Genomic DNA, 18,087 nt, shown 5'->3' with positions numbered 1-18,087 from the left:
CCTGCCCCCATGATATCTGTGCTCAAATCTCCTTAAAGATGCCTTTTTTCCTTCCAAAGCAAGCTTTTAAATACCCAGTATTATGGTGTTCCTTGACTGGTGCAGTTAAAACACCCATCTGTAACCTTGCTTTCACATAAGTGAACGCTCGGTTTAACCTCCACTTCTGAAAATAACATATTCTGTCTTGAATATTCTCAGCTGTGTCTCTGGGAAACTGAATATGAGCTTATTGCCAGATTCTGATTCTAATAAAGTTAATGGAAATTTTGCCAGTGACTTCAAATGGTCCAGATATTATTCTCGGGGCCAACTCCTATGAAATTATCCCTGTTCAAACCCAGAGCAATTGCACTGATTTCAGCAGGGCTAGCCTGGGTTTACTCATCCAACCCGAGCAAGATCCATGAAGTCAGAGACCAGCATATGGAAGAGCTGCATCTGGCTCAACCTAACAGCCGTTACTAGAGTGTTGGATGGTGGTGTCTGTGCCCCAGCCCCCCTCCTTTTATGAAAGGGCTGAAATCAGAGCTGCAACCTTAAACCTTTGCTGTAGGAGCACGTATGTTCTTTTATAGCAGTGTAACCTGTTTCACTGTGCAGACTGGACTTCACCCATCGGGGCTCGTAGTGAGGGGTACCTGTGCTTAGCCATTTACCAGCGCTCTGTCCTCAGATGTGCGAGGTAATCCAGAAAAAGCTGTAGGATGCTGTAACCCGTTAAAATTAACTGCGAGGCCTTTTCAGATTTAGAACAGGTAGCACTCCACCAATTTTCAGGACAAATAAGCTACATCCTCGAAGGGCTGGGAGCAGGGGGTGGGGGGCGAAACCCTTCTTTTAAAAAGAAACAAGCCAGCGGAGACGCGAAGCGAAGGCGGCCGGCGCCGCTATTTCGCGGAGCGCCGCTCCAGCGCAGCAAACCGGTGACAACCGACGGGGCCGGCGCTTCTTAACCTGCTCCGCTGCCCCCTCCCGCCCCTCCCCGCCGCCCGCCCGCCCCCGCGGGGCCGCGCTACCTGCGCCCTCGCCCGTTCCCCGCCCCGGAGGAGCGGCCGCCCGCCCCGCCGAGAGGCGGGCGCGCTGGTGATTTGCCTTCGCCTCCAACAGCCCCGCTCCGGCCAGCCCGCGGGGACCGGGGCTGCCGCCGCAGGAGCCGCTCGCTCGCTCCCTCCCTGGCAACGGGAAAAGTTTGCTGCTCTTCTTCCTCCTCCTCCTCCTCCCCATACGCAGACCCCGCGGCCCGGCGTGGCGCCCCCGGGCAGGGGCATGGCGAACTGAGCGGCCGGGCAGGGCCGGGGGCGGCCCCGCCGCACCTGAGCGGCGGCGGCGGCGGGAGGGGGGCTTGCACCGCGGTGCCCCGCGGGCGGCCATGCGCGGCGGCGGGGGCGAGCGCTGAGCCCCTCTGGCCTGGCTGCCCCCCGCCGGCCCAGGCGATCGCCGCCGCGGGGGGGGAGGGCTGGAGGGCGGCGGGGAGCCCCCGGGGAGAGGGGGAAGCGGGGACCTCGCCCGCCTGCGCCCGGCCGAGCGCCATGCCGCGGCGGCTGGCCTGGCTGTGCTGCTGCTGGGCGCTGCTGAGCGGCGCCTGCCGCCCCGCCGAGCCCGCGCTGCCCGCCGAGGGCGGGGAGCCGCCGCCACCGCCCGCCGCCGCCTCGGGCTTCCTCTACCGGCGGCTGAAGTCGCACGAGAAGCGGGAGATGCAGCGGGAGATCCTCTCGGTGCTGGGGCTGCCCCACCGCCCCCGGCCGCTGCCGCGGGAGCCGCCGGCCCCGCCGCCGGGGCGGCTGACGGCGGCGCCGCGCTTCATGCTGGACCTCTACCACGCCCTGGCCGAGGGCGCGGAGGGCAGCGCGGGCGCGGAGCGGAGCGGCCGCCCGCCGCCCCCCGCCCCGCCGCCGCTGCCCAGCGCGCAGGACAGCGCCTTCCTCAACGACGCCGACATGGTCATGAGCTTCGTCAACCTGGGTGAGTGCCGGGGGGGCGCGGAGCCTACCCAGCCCGCCGACACCCGTGTCCCGGGGAGAGGGGGCGGGCGGCTGCTCCCCGGGGAGCGCGGCGGGTCGGGGGCGGCGGTCCGCGGGGCTCTGCCGGACGGGACCCACCTCGGGCTGCGCGGGTTTCGGCCAGGAGGGCAGCTCGCTTCGGCGAAGAGCAACACCTCCCATCCCTCTCGCAAAGGCAAAAAAATATGCCCAGAACGCAAAACCCCGGGGGGACAAAAAAGCAAAGGGTGTAGTGTTATTTTTTTAATAGTCTTTTTGTCCCCGTTTACGATGATAGCGGTCAGAGCCCGTCGTTCAGGGTTGAACCCACCCTGCTGTGGTTCCTGGGCAGCGGAGTCGGGGCCGTGCCGGAGCACGAGTCGCAAGGTCCCGCAGGGCACGGATGCCTTTGGGGCTGGAGCAAAGTGCATCCCGTGCTACTCCACGGTGTCCCCGTCTCCTTTTTTTTTGTGGAGGGGGAGTCTGAGCTAGTGTGATGATGAATACGTGACTCCGTGTAGGAGATTGAGCCCGGGAACGTGATTAAAATCTGTATCATGTGGAAATCTTGAAATAAGTTCTGTTAGATGTCAACCTGCTCTTCAAAACAAATCATGCTGTCAGCGTGTTACTGATGTGAAGGGCTCTGAGGTAGGAATTTCAGTGGGAAAGCCATTAAGCTTTTTACTTGAAGGAGCCCTGAATACTGGACTGCAATTATGAGGAAACAGTGTAATTAGATTCAGCCTAATGTGGAGAATGAAAATATTTCAGTTGGCAAATTGCAGTTCCTTTTTTTAGGGAATTCCTGTGAAGCTCAAGTGTCTTAGCCAGTCAGCTGAAAACTGTAGCTTTTCACTAGTGCTTCCAGAGCTGTGCGCCAGAACGATGACACCTGTGAACAGCTTGTTTTTTTTTAAAAAATACAAATCATTGTGCGTTGCCTCATCTTGAGCAGGTCACTGCAGCAGGAGATTCCCCTGAGCTCCCAGCACTGGAAGATGCACTAGACAGCTTTGTACCATGGTGTATGTATTTAGAGCAAGTTTAGCTCAAGTCCCCAGGGCTGAGTGAGTTTTGTACCTGAGGAAAGACCCGCAGTAGGTCAGAAGTGCCCCCCTTGTGCTGCGAATGTTTGTTGAAGGATTTGTCTGCATTGAAATTGAGGTGACTGCAGCTCCTGCAGGCACAGCTGAGCTATATGGGGTATGCAGCACGCACGGCAGGGCAGAGCCCTGTGGGCTCTGTGTACTATGTGTATAGCTGTCAGGGTCTCAGCCTTCTCGGTTAAAATTAGCTCGAGGGTGTTTAGGTGGTGCTGCCACCTCAGAGCTCTGATGCTTTTGATTGAAACATCCTGAAATCCTCCATCAATGAAGCCAGCGTGGTCTGTGTCTAGCTCGGACCCTGAGACGTAGGAATACTGTACGGGTTTCGAGGCCAAAGGGCAGCTGCTTCTATACTTCTCCCCTCCCAGCCTCCCCAAACCTCTCTGTCCTTTGAATACACAGAGCTGCTGCCGCTGTCTCTGTTCTTTGCCTTGAGGACTTTCAGGACCTGTGCTTGGAGCTGTGAATTGAAGAAGTGCCGCCGTTTCGGCTGTAGCTGTCTGTAAGCAGTCCCCATAGCGCGTTTTATTTAAAGGATGCAGAGCAAGATGCTGGCCAGGGACTGGGCAGTTCCCAGAGGAGCTGATTTCAGGGAGAAATGTGAGCACGTGGTGTTTTGGAAGGTATTTAGCCACCTGCTTTATAAAGCACCGGGAGAGCAGTATTAGATGGTAGGCCTGAAAGTATTTGTTTCTTTTGAAAATAATAAAAAAAAATTTGTATAATTCAAATCAGTTCTGATAATTTGGATCTAGACACTTATGTAACAACAAGGAAAATTATTCATGTAATGTAGTAAAATAGCGCAATTGAGACGCTAGTTATGAGTCTCAGGAAGTATGAATCAACTGCAGAAATTTCTCATCAACTTCCAAGTTCCGAGTCATGAACCATAATGTCATTTGACATGATTGTTTGTTACCAGAGGGTTGGCAAATCGATGGGCTGAGACCAAACAGCTGTTCGGCCATTTTCTGTAGCTCTTCTGACGTGTCAGGGATTTTTGGGGGTCTTCCACACACGTATTGACATTTACTTTCCCACTAAACAATAATTCATGCTGGAGAACTAGAGGAAGCCTAAGGCTGTATTGCAATATAGAAACCCAAGGTGTGATGGGAGCAAGCCAGCCTGTGATCTATCAAAGCGGCTTATAAGGTGTAGCCTAGAAAAGGCAGCAAAAGATGGTGGGATCGCAGCAGAGAGGGAAGGCTTCCTGACCCCAAGGACACTGACTATTCCAATGAAGCATATGCCAAGCAACCCTGAAAACCCACAGCTGGAGTGTCCTTATAAGTAGATGCTGCCAGAGTTATTTTATTTGGGGTTTTCTTCATGTAATCAGACCTATAATAACTTCTGCTTGGTTAAAATCAGCTTCTGAAGAGCTTCGTCTGTGTTCAATCTTAAAGACTTGTCTTTCTGTTACTGAAGGGGCAGCTGCCAGAGATGTGAGGGGCCTTTGCCATTTTCTTGGGATCAGGAGTGTACGGTATTCCATGGGTATACCTGGTGCAGGTTGTCCTGAAGACACATGTGGCTGTGTGGGTGTGAAGTCAGTGTGGGTGGCCGTGGTGACCTGCCTTCAGGTGGCTGATACTGCTTCTGCTGCAGCCCAGAACCAGGCAGACATTTGATGATGCATCTCCTCGTGCTGGAAAGCCATCATCTAGGTCAGCTGTGTGGAGAAGTCCTGCTTTGTTGTGAAAGTTTGCAGGTGGTGATGTTCTTTTGAAAGTGCATTTAATTTTTCCAGTCCTGTAGCCCAAAAAGAGTCAGTAGCTTGTAGTCACTGCTGATTTTAAATGTGCAGTGCTCCAGCCCTTCCTGACCAACATACATATACCTTCAGTCTGGGGACACAGCAGATCTGTTTTCTGTGTGGGGAAGGCTGTGTTTCCATATGTGCTCAGGGTACAAGTCCTCCTTGTTGAGGTCTTGCAAAAGTGAGGGACTTTGATGAGGTCTTGGGATTATTCAGGCAGTGGTGCAGGCTTGTCCCAGGCTGAAAGGTGATGTCTGGGAAGACAGTTTCTTTTTTTTTTTTCTAAAAAAAAAAAAGAAGTGAAAAAAAGAGGGGCACAGAGGCATGGAGGTTCTCCAGACACAGGGAGGAGCTGTCTTACAGGGAGGACAAGAAACATCAAAGTGTAGAGTCTGGGATTTATCTTGCTAACCTAGTGATATCTGCACTGTAGTATGGACTCGCATGGTGTCAGCGATGATTCCCAGAAGGGCTGGCTATAGGGGAACTTCAAGTGTCCAGGCTTTCTAGGATATGCTTAGCGCTTTGTTTTATAGTGCACCTGGAGAGCAGTATCAGGGAGTAGAAATAAGTGTTTGTTCCAATTACAAGTAAAAACACACATAAGATATAATAATTTAGATAATAAATTTAATTTATCAGGTTAGATACCAAAAAATAATTTGACAGAAAATATCATCTACCCTCAGTAAACCTGGTCCCTATTCTGGGAAGATGATCCTAAAAGTGTCTATTTCAGGCATTTTCGCTAGGATGAGGCACCCAAAGAGTGCCTGTTTATTTCCATTTCCCAGATAGGAAGTCTGGATATCTAGCGCAGATGGAAGCATCTGCATTTTAGATCTCTCTATTAGGGATTTATCAGACCAAGCAGGGTACCGAACTTCTGTGCCGGGGAATGGCTGTACAGCAGGGTTGTGGTGCTGGGGAGGGGTGTGTTGTGGGCCAATGCGTGTCCTTGTGAAACTGTTCATCTCCTCCTCGGAAACATCCTTGATATAAATGTAGTGCTGGCATGTCTTGACACAGCGCTGTTGGGAAAATAGCATCTATTAACATTTCCTATTTGACTAATGTACCTTCTTCATGGCACCAGATAGGGTTATCTCCTCTTTCTCCTCACAAAACAGCCCAGGGTTGGTATGGAGATCCCTCCTTGAGGTAGTGACACTGGATTGACAGCTGGACTCAGGCAAGCACCCCTATATTTTACTGCCAAGGCTGTTTTAGTGAGAGACATATCGAGTTCCCTGCAACAAACCCCTTCTCCCTCAGTCCAGGGAGATGAGGAGAGAGGGGGTCATTGCTTGGGTTGGGGGCTGTGGCAGGCGGAAACTCTCACTGGTCTCCTCAGGCTCATCGGTGCTGATGCGAAGGGGAGCTGCACGCCAGCCCCTGTTTCACTGGCTGATGTCTTTAGAGAGCAGTGCGTGCCATGTGTAGCATCTGAAACGAGGCTCTTAAAGACTTTGCTACTCTAACTGTGGCCGGAGTTATTCCCTGTATAATGAAAGGTGCTGTGGAGCAATCCTGGGTCAAAATGGGGAACAAGCTTATCTTGTCCTCACCTATGCCTTCCTATCCTGGCATCCGCACCGAAGGAAAAAACCCACGTGCTTCCCACAAGAAAAACCAAGGAATCCAGTGATAGTCTTTGTGGGTTTCTGCTACGACCCACACCTGGGGCTGTTGACAGCTGGATAGCTCTGCAGGAAAAGTTGGAACCCATGAACTGTCCAGGGGCAAGGACCATAAAAAGTGTGCTTTTGGGGTGTAGTACCTGCTTATCCACAGTATGGTGCCTTTTTGTAGCAGAGTAACAGCATGGATTCACTGTATCTCTGTACTTTTGCAGAAGAGGTTTTCCCCTTTCAGTCACAAGACCCACAGGTCTCTTGGGAGGACTTCAGGCAAAAGAAGGAGAGGAAACCCAGCTGTTTGCCAGGCAGTCCTGCAGGCAGCCCTGAAGCTCTTCCATGTGATTTGAGTTGGGACCATGGTGAAAAGCCTCTTTTATCTTCGAATCCCAAAAACCCAGGGCATCCCTGTCTTCCCTGCAAGATTTCAAGTGTCTACCGGGGCAAGAGCGCTGCCTTTCAGTGCAAGGGAGCTGCTCAGAGGTCAGTGTGGGGTTTGCTGTACAAATGCTCTCTCTCCCCTTGCCTATAAAGCAGCAACTTACAGCCATGATGTCTTCCAAACAGGCTTTTCATCTTTTTGGCAGCTGTCACCTACCAGATTTCCTTCTAGGAATGATCTTGCACAAATCAATGGCAAGCGCTTAGGTGCAAGCGATGTGGCTTTGGTCCGCATGCTTTTCACAGGAAGGAAGCGGTGCTTCAGCATCCTTGTGTGTATTTCTAAAGCAGGTGATTTTTTTCATCTGAAGGATTTGACCAGCCCACCTGTCTTTTTCCTAGTATCGTGCCTGCTGTCAGGGGATATGAAATTAGGCAACCAAGATGTATCAGGGACGTTGCATGATTATATTGACGGGACCGTACCATTCATACTGTCATCCCATCTGTTTATAATCTTGGCCACATGTTGCAAAGGTTAAGACATCTCTTCACAGGGAATAACTGGAGTGTGTGATGCTGCAGATCTGGCTGTGCTGCCAGCTGGCTATATACAGCCTCGCGTTCTCGGCGTGCGAGCAGCGTCCTCCACGTGTGTCCAGAGCAGGCCAGTATTAGAAATCATGAAGCTGATGATGGGAATGAGTTTGCTGACTTCTGCCAAGCCTTGTATACTGGGCCTTGATGCCAAGACAGATCCCAGGTGTCACAGAGCAGCCTTCCATTTGCTGTTCAACAGATGCAGCTCAAGATCCTCGTTTATGTCATCTCCTTGAAGTAGTCGTTGCTTACAAGCTGCCTGCTAGTGTGCAGCTGCCTGACAACACAATTAAAGAAAGGGCAAATGGTCTTTTAGAAGTCCTCAGCTCCTCCAGACTCTGAATTTGAGGGACTGCAGTCATCCTTCTGCCTTTGGCCAGGAGCCCTGGAAGATGTGTGGCTCCTAGAGAAGCTGCTGTTCAAAACCTGCGCTCTTGAAATGAGTGGAGGGTCACTTATCCAGATCTAAGTGTCATCTGGACTAAGCTACTGGAACCAGACCATGTGGCATTAGCAGGACTATTCTCTGTCTTGTGAAAGCTTTTCAGAGCTTGAAGATTTACTGTCTTAAAAGTGGGTGAAATGTTCAAGTCTTGCTTACAACAACAACAAAAAGTGATTGTAATTAGAAAAAGTTAGTATTCCAAAGCAGTCTTGATTGATTTGAGTCAAATTTTGTATGTGTAAATAACTAAAAAGTTGCATTTTTAAAAACAAAGCCAGGTGTGGGGTTGGGTTGTTTGGATCTTTTTGGTAAAAATAAAAGCAGCACTTCCTAGTTCTTTTCCTCAAACAAAGTTGAAACTAAACCACTTCTTGTAAAAAGGTTTTCTTTTGGCAATTTTCTTCCAGCTGAACATGGCTTCATCAGAAAATCACTTGGGCAGCTCTGTCGTGGATGTCCTGTGCTGAGCTCCTGCAGGGACTTCTTGCTGCAGGCTTGCACCTCTGCTGAGGAGCTGCGGGGTCCTTGCCAGGTCTAGCCTGGTGCATTGCAGCGGTGATGCTCTCTCGTAGTTTTAAATATAAACTTTTAAGTGATGTTTGTGATTTAGGAGGAAGGAAGGTGATGTTTAGACTTTCCTTGCTGCAGAGGCATGATTCTTTTTAAGTCATCTTGCCTCATTGCGAACTTGTTGGCGGAAGGCACGAGTTACTTGGGATGTAAACAGTCCCATCGTGTTTCGGCTGTGTCCCAGCAGATGCACAGTAATGCTGTTAAGTACAGTCCCCCTACTAATCATTTAGCATTTCCGTTTGACTGTTTATGTAGCGATGTGAAACAGAGAGCAAACACTATCGCCTGAATAGAAAAATGGCTCGTGGTTGAGAGGTTCCCATTTGTTTTAGCAGGTATCGGACCCCAGAGCCTGGGAGACTGAGGTTAAGGACCAGAAAGTCGTCTTCCGTGCACCTGATTCTTGGAGGCTGGTGTTGGGTCGCACTTAGATTCCCTGTTTGATGGGGCAAAGGTTTTAAACTGAAAGAGGGTAGGTTTAGATTGGATATAAGAAAGAAATGTTTTACAATGAAAGTGGTGAGACGCTGGAACAGGTTGCCCAGAGAAGCTGTGGGTGGCCCATCCTTGGAGGTGTTCAAAGTCAGGTTGGATGGGGCTTTGAGCAACCTGGTCTAGTGAATGATGTCCCTGCCCATGGCAGGGGGGTTGAACTGGATGATTTTTGAAGGTCCCATCCAGCCCAAACCACTTGTGATTCTAAGTGTGGAGAGGGCATTTGGGACTGGGGTTCTCCAGCTGTGATACACTGAGGGCGAGGGGACGTGTGTGAAAACGGTTCAGCGAGTTGTTTCTTTCCACCTTTTTTCCAGTCATGGCTGGCAGAGGAGGAGGAGTGGTGCATCTGCTGCCTCCTGCGTGGCTGCAGCGCTTGCAGCAGGGGTGGCCGGCACCAGCACCCCGAAGAGGTGCCTGCTCCCTGGGGAGCCCTGTGGCCCCGTGCATTGCACCTGGAGCAGGTTCCCAAGGCGGTGGCTTTGGGAAGGGCAGGGGCTTGCAGCTGCCACAGGGCTGTTGCAGGAAAAAAAAAAACTTAGTTAAAGAAACTGAGCCCCTGTGGGATTTCAGGGGTGTTTAATACATCGTATTGGACTTTGAGTACTAAAACCTGTTATGGATTGGGGCCGGTATTTGCTGAACTTTCAGTTACTTAGGCTCCTAGGCTAAGAAACAGCCTTGTAGGGTTGGGTAGATTTCTGGGGTGGTTTTTCTATTTGTTTGTTTTTTGGGGTTGTTTTTTTTGGTGATGGCATGAGATATTTTTTGTTTTGTTGTTAAGGCTGCAAAGATTTTGACAGCGCTGCCTGCAGCTCTTTTTATTTTATGTTGCAGTGTTCATCATAGCACAATGACAGAATTGAATCAGTGGTGGCAACAGTGGGAATTTTTGGCAAAAAAGGATAATGTAGACAGAGCCGAAGTGTTCTGCTGACTAAAACAGTAGCTGTATTTTCAGAGAGCTAGACATGACTGTTTTGATCCAATGTGGTGTTAATCACAAGAATACATAACTGCTTTCCTATGAACTTTCCCCTTAAAAATATCCAATGATATCACCTGATGTTTTGCACGAACGCTCGGTACAACCAGAATTTAGAACAGCTGGCTCCATATAAACTTGGAATATTCATAGGTCAAATATTAGTGTATAAATAAAAACATTTTGAAAATGAAAACAGAAGCACAGTATTTGAAATATACTCAGCGTGCAGATGTACTTCATGGCTTGAATAGCTTTACAAATTAATCAAGACAGTGTTAACACTTGTTCCGAAGAAGTCAAATTTCCCAATAATAAATGAGAAAGTGTTTTTCAAACAGTATTCCAAAGATGTGTTATTTTATGTATTCTAATGGTCATTTGCAGTATGAGAGATGTATGAATTGGCTATTTGAAGCCTCCTTTTAAAGAAGATGTGTTTGATCAACCCAAAATCTTACTGGTGACTAATGGAGAGCCGCAATTTCTTTTATCAAGGGCAGGCTGTAAAACATGCCCTGTTTAAAGCATGCACACAAATGTTCATGGTGAGGTGTACTACGGCATGCAGGTGCAGATGCAGTATTCTTGTCTTGTCACTTACTGCATCGCGTTCATATGGTGTATATGGTCAAGGTATTAGACACTCTGTTTGTACGAGGGCTAAGGGGTGACATAATGTCTATTGAAGCACAGGCATTTAGCTCCACACCAGGCAATAAGGAGCACTTCAAAAATGGGAACAGATTAGAGCTTGGGGGCAGGTTGTGATAGTCACACCTGTAAACCAAGACGTGTTGGAGGGAGAAAAGGGTCTGCAGTTTTGGTGTGAAACAGAGGCGCCTTCTTGCATCCTTCAGTCTCCTGGGTTTTCCAGACCATTTGAGAGATAAATCGGGTAGAGTAAGGCTGTAATCCCAGTCCTTTTACAAGGAATAGAATTGTCCAAATGAGTTGGAAAAAAAGTTGAACTGTAACAAGCACGTACAAGATGCAAAAGACTTGTCTGCCTCTGGCTTTGTAAACTCTGTAATCAAAGCTGTTTGGACATGAACACTTACTGCAGCCTAACTTCCATATTTTTCAAACCATGTTAAAAGTATCTGGATTAAGGCTCTGCATCAGGGAATAAAGAAGTGGTTGGAGCTTTAATTCTCGTGTTGCAGAGGCGCAAGCTCCCTCTGACCGAACCCAGATCAGGAGAGGTCGAAGCGGCAGTCTTTAATTGGCAGATGCTCTGCAAGAAGAAAGGAGGAAGCACTTTCTCTGTCGCTTACCATGGGCTTCCATTCACGTTTCTTCTCTTCTTATGCCCACACTGGTGGTGTGGTCCAGCTTGGCCGTGATAAACACACTTCTTGGTGTGGGAAGAGGCCTTATAAGCTTTTAATATACCTGTGTCTTCGTCATGAAGCTTTTAATATACCTGTGTCTTCATCATGATGCCAAGCCCGGTTCCTCAACACGTTTGCGTGCAAGCAGTGAGGGGCTTCTCTGTGAGCCTTGTTCTGTGCGCGCTATTTTGGTGCAAAATAGTAGGAGCATAGTTCTAAAATCTAAGCCTGGTATGAAACTGATGTTTGAATATCTACACAAAGATTTGACCTGCAAGTACAGATTCCAGGTGCTCGACTTAAATGACGAAGCTTGGAGAAGAAACCCTTTGTTTTAGAAAAGCAGCAGTCTCTCTTGCCCACGAACTGTCATCCTGAAACAGCATTTCAAGCATGCAGACCCTTTTGCTTAATTATTGTAACATCAAATGTCTTTGACATGAAAGGGACCAAGCAGTGGCTATGCAAGATAATGACTTGTTTATAAAAATAATTTAAACAGCATATGAAAAGGATAAACATGCATGTCCTGCCAAAATCCACTGTATGTGCTGCAGGCTTTGGTGATTGTGAATCTCTTGGCTTGCCCTTTCCATTTCTTTTTTTTTTTTAACCCACAAAGAAAAAAAGGCAGAGGGGGAAGGGAGTGAAGAAAAAAGAGATGTAAAAAGAAGTTCTCATATTTAAGGAAGTTCCAACTTATTATGCTGTGGAAGATAGCTGGAGAGAAAATACATTTGTTTAACACACTACAGTAGAGGTTTTCTCTTTGAGATGTCTGTGTCTTGTCTCTTGCATGTGATAGTTTTTACACTGTAATGATTATAGCAGCTGTCCTGTCCAAAAATGTTCCATTCTGCAGGATGTGTAATGCTCGTTACTTACTAGACAATGTAAGGATACTGCTGTGTCTCTTAGTCGGGACCTCAAAACACTTCATAAGTGTTGAAGTGTCACAGTGTGTTCTGACGAACATAAATCGCTGCTATACTAATTTTCCAAATGTCTAAGCTGAGGCTCGGAGGGCATGACTGGACTGAGGCTGTGATGAGGTCTCTGAAATTCTTGCTTTCAGTCCTGTGATCTAACTGTGAAACTGCACGCTGCATTACTGTCCTGGCAGGTCCCCAAGTGGCTCGTGGAGTTGGTGAAACAGTGGGGTCTTATTTGGTGAAGCCCATCCTTCAGGTTGCAGCATCAGTCAGCTGGAAACCACAAGTTCTCACTTGGCCTAGGCTTTAGTCCTTTGCGCTTGTGAACCTTGCTCATCCGTGTTGCGCAATCTGTGCCTTCTGCAAGCACGCTGCATTAGGGACATGACTCCTCAGATGTGCTTGCAAACACCTCAACATTGGTAATGCCTCTGATCTCCATCGGCGCTACCTGAACACAAATATCCACCAGCCGTTCATTTGTATATGATGTCTACTATTTGCCCTAAATGATGACTTTTGCAAGAGAGCAGCTCTTCCTTTTGGGTCTCTGACCGAATGGCACAGGAGACACCTGGGTGCAGTGGGTGGTAGTACGAGCGTGTGGGCAGGCTCTGGTTTTGTGCTTGTGTTGAAGTGCAGCTCTTGTACATGGGCATAAGCTGGCATCCGTGAGGAGCTGAATGTGAAAAATGAAAGCGGTCACAGGCTAGCGTATTTTTCACTTGAAACTATTGGAGAGCCTAGTAAGGGTTTGGTTGACTTTTGGTAACATCCATGATAATGGTAATGTCCATGCTGCAGAGTCGTAATGTCTTTTGGTAATATCCGTACTGCAGGGAAGCTAATAGTAGGTGTTCTTCTGAGTCAATGGATAGTTTTGTTGAGAAACTCCGAATAAAAATGCAGTGTAATGGCTGAAGTTGGTATAATGACTCCTTTATGTTTCAGGAGCTATTGGGATTGGGTCCGCCTGATACTTTTGCTATCGCTGGTCTAAGTAAAAACAATTTTATGGGGTCCCAAAACAGTCTGTTGCTTCTGGCAGCCAGAGAGCTGGCAGCTCCGACTCACTGAGGCTTGAAGAGATAGTTCATTAATTCATGGCACTTTCCAGAATAAACATGGCAAACCTCCTCTGAAATAACAGACGGTAAATCCTCCTTGTCACTCAAGACTGCACATTTGTCTTCAGAAGGGGGCCATGAAAGAAGCTGTCCATCTCCTAATGAATGAGAAAATAAATAGAAGAAGAATTGTGCATTGTGTCGTACTTGACATTGCGAAGCTTCGGGGTGGAATAACAACAAACCTTTCCTCCCGTCTTACCGCTGTTAAATACGGACCTAAACCAAGCAAAGCCCACCGCGCAGACTATCAGATGGCGTAAACTATCATAGCTCTTTGGCAGGGATCCCTGGTGGGAATGACGGCCTTTTTTTACCCCTGCTCTGGGAAGGTAGATTTCAGCACCTCGGCTTTGGGCCCTCAGGGATGGACCCTCTGGTTTCTCTGTGCTGTGAGACTTGTGAAGGTTGCTACAAGCTGGGGTTGCTTGGAGCGCACAGATGTTTTGTGCAGCTTGTTATTTTCTATGTTGGAGGTTATGAGTCAGATTACTGTTACCAAAATGTTTATGTGAAATCATTTCTGAGTCATATATTTGCATCATATACAACCTGTCTGACAATCAAAACATTCAGCGCTCAGCTAATGATTATACTAAGTTTTCCAACACTCTGCTCCAGCATAACATAATTACATGGCAAAGTGCAATATATTACTTTGACAGGATTCTTCATGCGTCTTGTGATGTCAGAACATCATCATTGCTATTATTTGAAATTATCAGAGAAATACGGACTTTGTTGCACGAAACAAAGTTAAAAATAGTGAGAGGCAGTCCGTCTGAAACAAAATGCCCTGCAAATGTTCCTGGAAACAGGCTTTTTTGCTTCCCAAGAGAACATATATTTCAAGAAGTTGCACAGTGCTTTTAACCTTGTTCTCTCCAGAGAGGTGCCTGATCAGGGCTTATTGGTGAATTGACGGAATAGTTGTGGATATTTGCATGGAGAAATTGGCTACTGGGATTCAGCAGCTGCCCAGGAGGCTGTTTGGTAATTTACCGGTTTATAAGATAGAACCAGAGTATTTTTAGCAGCGTGGAAGATATAAACAGTCTGTAAACTACAACGTAATGCACTCTGTGTTTATCTCTCATATGAGTTCTAGCATAAATAGGGGTAGCTTACAAACGTATTCCGAATAATTAGGGCAAACATTTAAAATTATATTTACTTTCAGTTGTGTGGAAAATAGGGCAGGAGTGTTCGCTACCATGTCCCAGTGAATTCAGTAACTCCTCTTTAATTGTTTATTCTCGAATGGGATGGGGAAGAACAAAGCACCCCCCAACTCTGTGCTAAGGAAACGATCAAGAAGATAAAAAGTATGTAGGGGCATAGGGCTGCTCTTTTGTTTGCTTTTAAATAACTGTCCATGAAAAAGCATATGAATATTGAAATGGAAAATGATTTTAGGGCTGACTTGTCTGAATTTGGTTTACAGTCTTTTGGAATTGACTTTGGGAGCTCAGTTACAAGTGTGAAGGGCATTGGCAGGTCCCTTTAAGTATAAAATATCATTGTATTTCATCACTCTCACTGAACTAGCAGAGTGCAAAGTGCAGGATGGATTATGATGACATTCTTTATGTTCCTAATGAAAAAAGTGTGAACAATACAGTAGTGGACTTCCCTGGCTACAAGTGTCGGAACCGTGCTTAGTAATTAGGGAGCCCGCGTTTGGAGCAATAAAAAGCATCCCCATGCAGTATTAGCGAGCACCATCTTTGCTTATGGACTCTCCTTGGCCAGCGTCAGTGGCAAATACATAATTGGACTATGAGGACCAATATATTGTGAAGTGTAGTGGAAAATGCCAAAAAAAAATTCAGTTGGATGAAGTCCATTTGTCCTGTGCTAATTTCTAGCCCTGTAAACAAACACAGCTGCTGAGTGTAGAATCAGTGCTCAGAGTGGTTAAAAACAGTGATGCATTGCTAGTGAGATCACAGCAGGGAAAATATGTAACACATGAGGCTGCAGTAAGGATCAAAACTATCCTCAGCTCTGATTAATTGTTTCTGTTTATATATTTTCATCTATTTATGATGCTGTGGGGTAACTAGAATGTAAAGATGGCTTTTTAATTGCTAGACCATTCAGCTGAGACAGTCAGAGTATTAAGTATTAATCAGCCAGTTGTCATGAACTTTTGGCAAGATGTTCTGAATCGGTGACCAAAGGCTTAATAAATGTATATGTACGTATTTTATATTTCTCTTTTTCATACCAATACGTCATCGGTTTGGTCAACTGGGCTTTGTTATTATTTATTAATATATATGAAGGATCTGTGCAGGTAGGTTTGCCTGTCATTTCATCTTTATTAAAACGTCTGTATTGCAATACTGAACAAGGGACCTGAGGCTTCAAACACTGGCAACCTCAGGGCCAAGCCTGCTAGGTCATTGGCAAAGCAGCAGCACTTACACTGTAATTTGTCTTGTAGCCCTGTTATATGTTTTGACATCCCTGGACTGACTAATTGCTCTGGGGAAAAAAAAGAAGTAAAGAACGCTCATGGTTACTGTAGTAGAAAAGACAGCTTCCAACCTCTTCTGTCCATCACATCAATTATTTAGTGACTGCTGCATGGTCATCCCCAGATCTAGCTGAGTAGGGCTCCTGTGGCTTGCCACAATGCAATTAAATAATGTGCTTGATGTCGTATTGTCCGTCACCTATCCTAACGGAGCATTAAGAGATTTATTTTTCTGCTTTGGCTCTGAGAAAAGAGAAGGCTAAAAGGGCTAGATAGTTCAGGTGGAAAGCAGTGGAGAGCAGCTAAGACTCTCCTTCATTGGAGGAGTTGTTGTTAGGGAATCCTCCAGCGCAACACACTCTTATGTACATTGTGTGTTGAGGACGGCTGAGGTAGCAAGGTCTACGTGCTCCATGTGAGGATTCACTTTTGACAAAGCTGTGGTGGTATCTGTGAAGGCTTTTTGCTAGGTCATTTGCCTGGTCCTTGGCCAGCTTGGTTGCACATGTGTTGCTGGGAGGTCATGAAAGTGAGACCAAAGTCCTGGCTCCTCAGTGGTTTGCTTTGGGCTCTACAGTTGCAAGGCAGGTCTCCATCAGCTCCTTGCTCTCTGCCACTCATCCTCTCCCAGGGGCCTTGACAAGCTGCTTAGAAGCCCCGAGAGTGGCAGGTTATCTCCTGCTGCAAATCTACATCTGCTTTATAATATTAAAATCTTCTGTGAGATAGACTCGGTCTTTTGAACAGCTCCAGTTTGAAAGTTTCGGTCTTTTTGTTGCCAGCTGGGGCTTCGAATTGCACTGGGTGCTTCACCACACTCTGCCATGGCACATGGTGGTGCCACCCTCTTCAGAAGCCTCTTGAGGCTTGAGAAATAATTGGGCGTTCACATTGCTGCATACTGGACTATGCTATCGTGAATTTTGTTGTGTCTGCAGAATACAACTGGGGCCCATGAGTGGCCCAGGCTATGGAAACTCTCCTTGCCACTACCCCTACTCAACTATACGCTGGCATGGAGAGTTCAGTTCTCAAGCTGTCAGTCTGGCACTTTCCATAAACACTAAATTGACTCAGAGTGACTAGGTCTAGTGCTATAAAACATACCGTTCAGGTCTTATTGCCAAGAAAAAAAAAAATTACCTGTAAATAGCAGACTTACAGCATAGGGGCTTATTTCTGTGCTTATGCTTTTTACATTTCCATTTTTGCACCAGCTTGGCAAGAAGTTAACTTAAATGTCAAAACTATTTTTATGTAAATATATGCATTATTGAATCTCTTACTCATAAAGCAAATACTACTTTAAACCCACACAAAACAGCTGAAGCTATATATATTTTCTCACTACTGAATTTGGCTTTTAATAACTTGGAGTGGACTGTCCAAAATAAAGTTAGGAATCAAGGGCACTTTATTTTCCAGCTAGTAACGTGTGTATTCTTGGCTTTGGACTGTACCAGTCTGAGATGGAAGGAAAGTTGGATTTGTACTACAGGTCCTCTCAGCAATTAAAAAGAGAGAGAGATACCATGGTTAAACAAACACATGATTTTTAAATTAGCACACTGTTCTAAAATTCTACAAAGCTACAGAAAAATATGAGGATTATTAAGAAACCTTGAAGGCTTTGATATCAAACAGTGACTTTCTAATGTGTTTCTCCTGCTGAAAGTACAGCCTTGTGCCAGCAGTTACCTGGAGAAAAAAAGACACTAGTCTGCAAAGAGTCCCGTAGATTTCACTGATGCTCTTTGAGGAGTAAGGACAGCAAAACCTGTGCTTAGCAAGTACAAACAAAACTAAACCCAAGGTTAGGGGTAGTGTGCCAAGCCCAGGTCGTAATGTCCTGGGAGAAGATGCTCGCTTGCCTTCCTGGGATTCACGGCTTGTCTCTACGTCACATGTTTTCTTGTCCCACTGCCCTGTTGCCTGTGGGAAGTTGCCTGAGGTCGGTATCAATTCCTGAAGGTAAGGAGGGAAGAGTCACTTCAGAAATTCATGCAGACAAGAGCTTGTTCCTGAATCTGAAAAATACCTTGCTAGTGCTCTGCCACAGTCTCTTGGTGGGATTCACCTTATTGCTATCATACTGCTACCTGCCATGCACTCAGCGTTGGAGCAGCGGTGGCAGAGTTGTCCATGGGTTTTGCCTTGTCACCTGCTGCAGCCAGGGCTCTCCCGAGGGTGCGGCTGCATTCAGGCTAGCTGGGGTGCAGAGAAGCAAGGTGGAAGAAGAG

The 18,087-nt window shown here is 47.1% G+C and overlaps 1 protein-coding gene across 1 annotated transcript in view; it reads left to right on the top strand.

The window, feature by feature from the left end:
• The first annotated feature begins 1,532 nt into the window (after positions 1–1,532).
• The window catches only part of BMP6 (bone morphogenetic protein 6), a 99,755-nt gene continuing 83,200 nt past the window's right edge, over positions 1,533–18,087 (top strand). The window contains exon 1 of the mRNA XM_068396155.1: positions 1,533–1,965. Coding sequence (XP_068252256.1) covers positions 1,533–1,965 — 433 coding nt within the window. The remainder of the gene's footprint in view (positions 1,966–18,087) is intronic.

The sequence above is a fragment of the Nyctibius grandis genome, chromosome 3, assembly GCF_013368605.1.
Source record: "Nyctibius grandis isolate bNycGra1 chromosome 3, bNycGra1.pri, whole genome shotgun sequence".
NCBI classification, from domain to species: Eukaryota; Metazoa; Chordata; class Aves; order Nyctibiiformes; family Nyctibiidae; genus Nyctibius; species Nyctibius grandis.
This window is presented reverse-complemented; position numbering and strand designations above follow the sequence as displayed.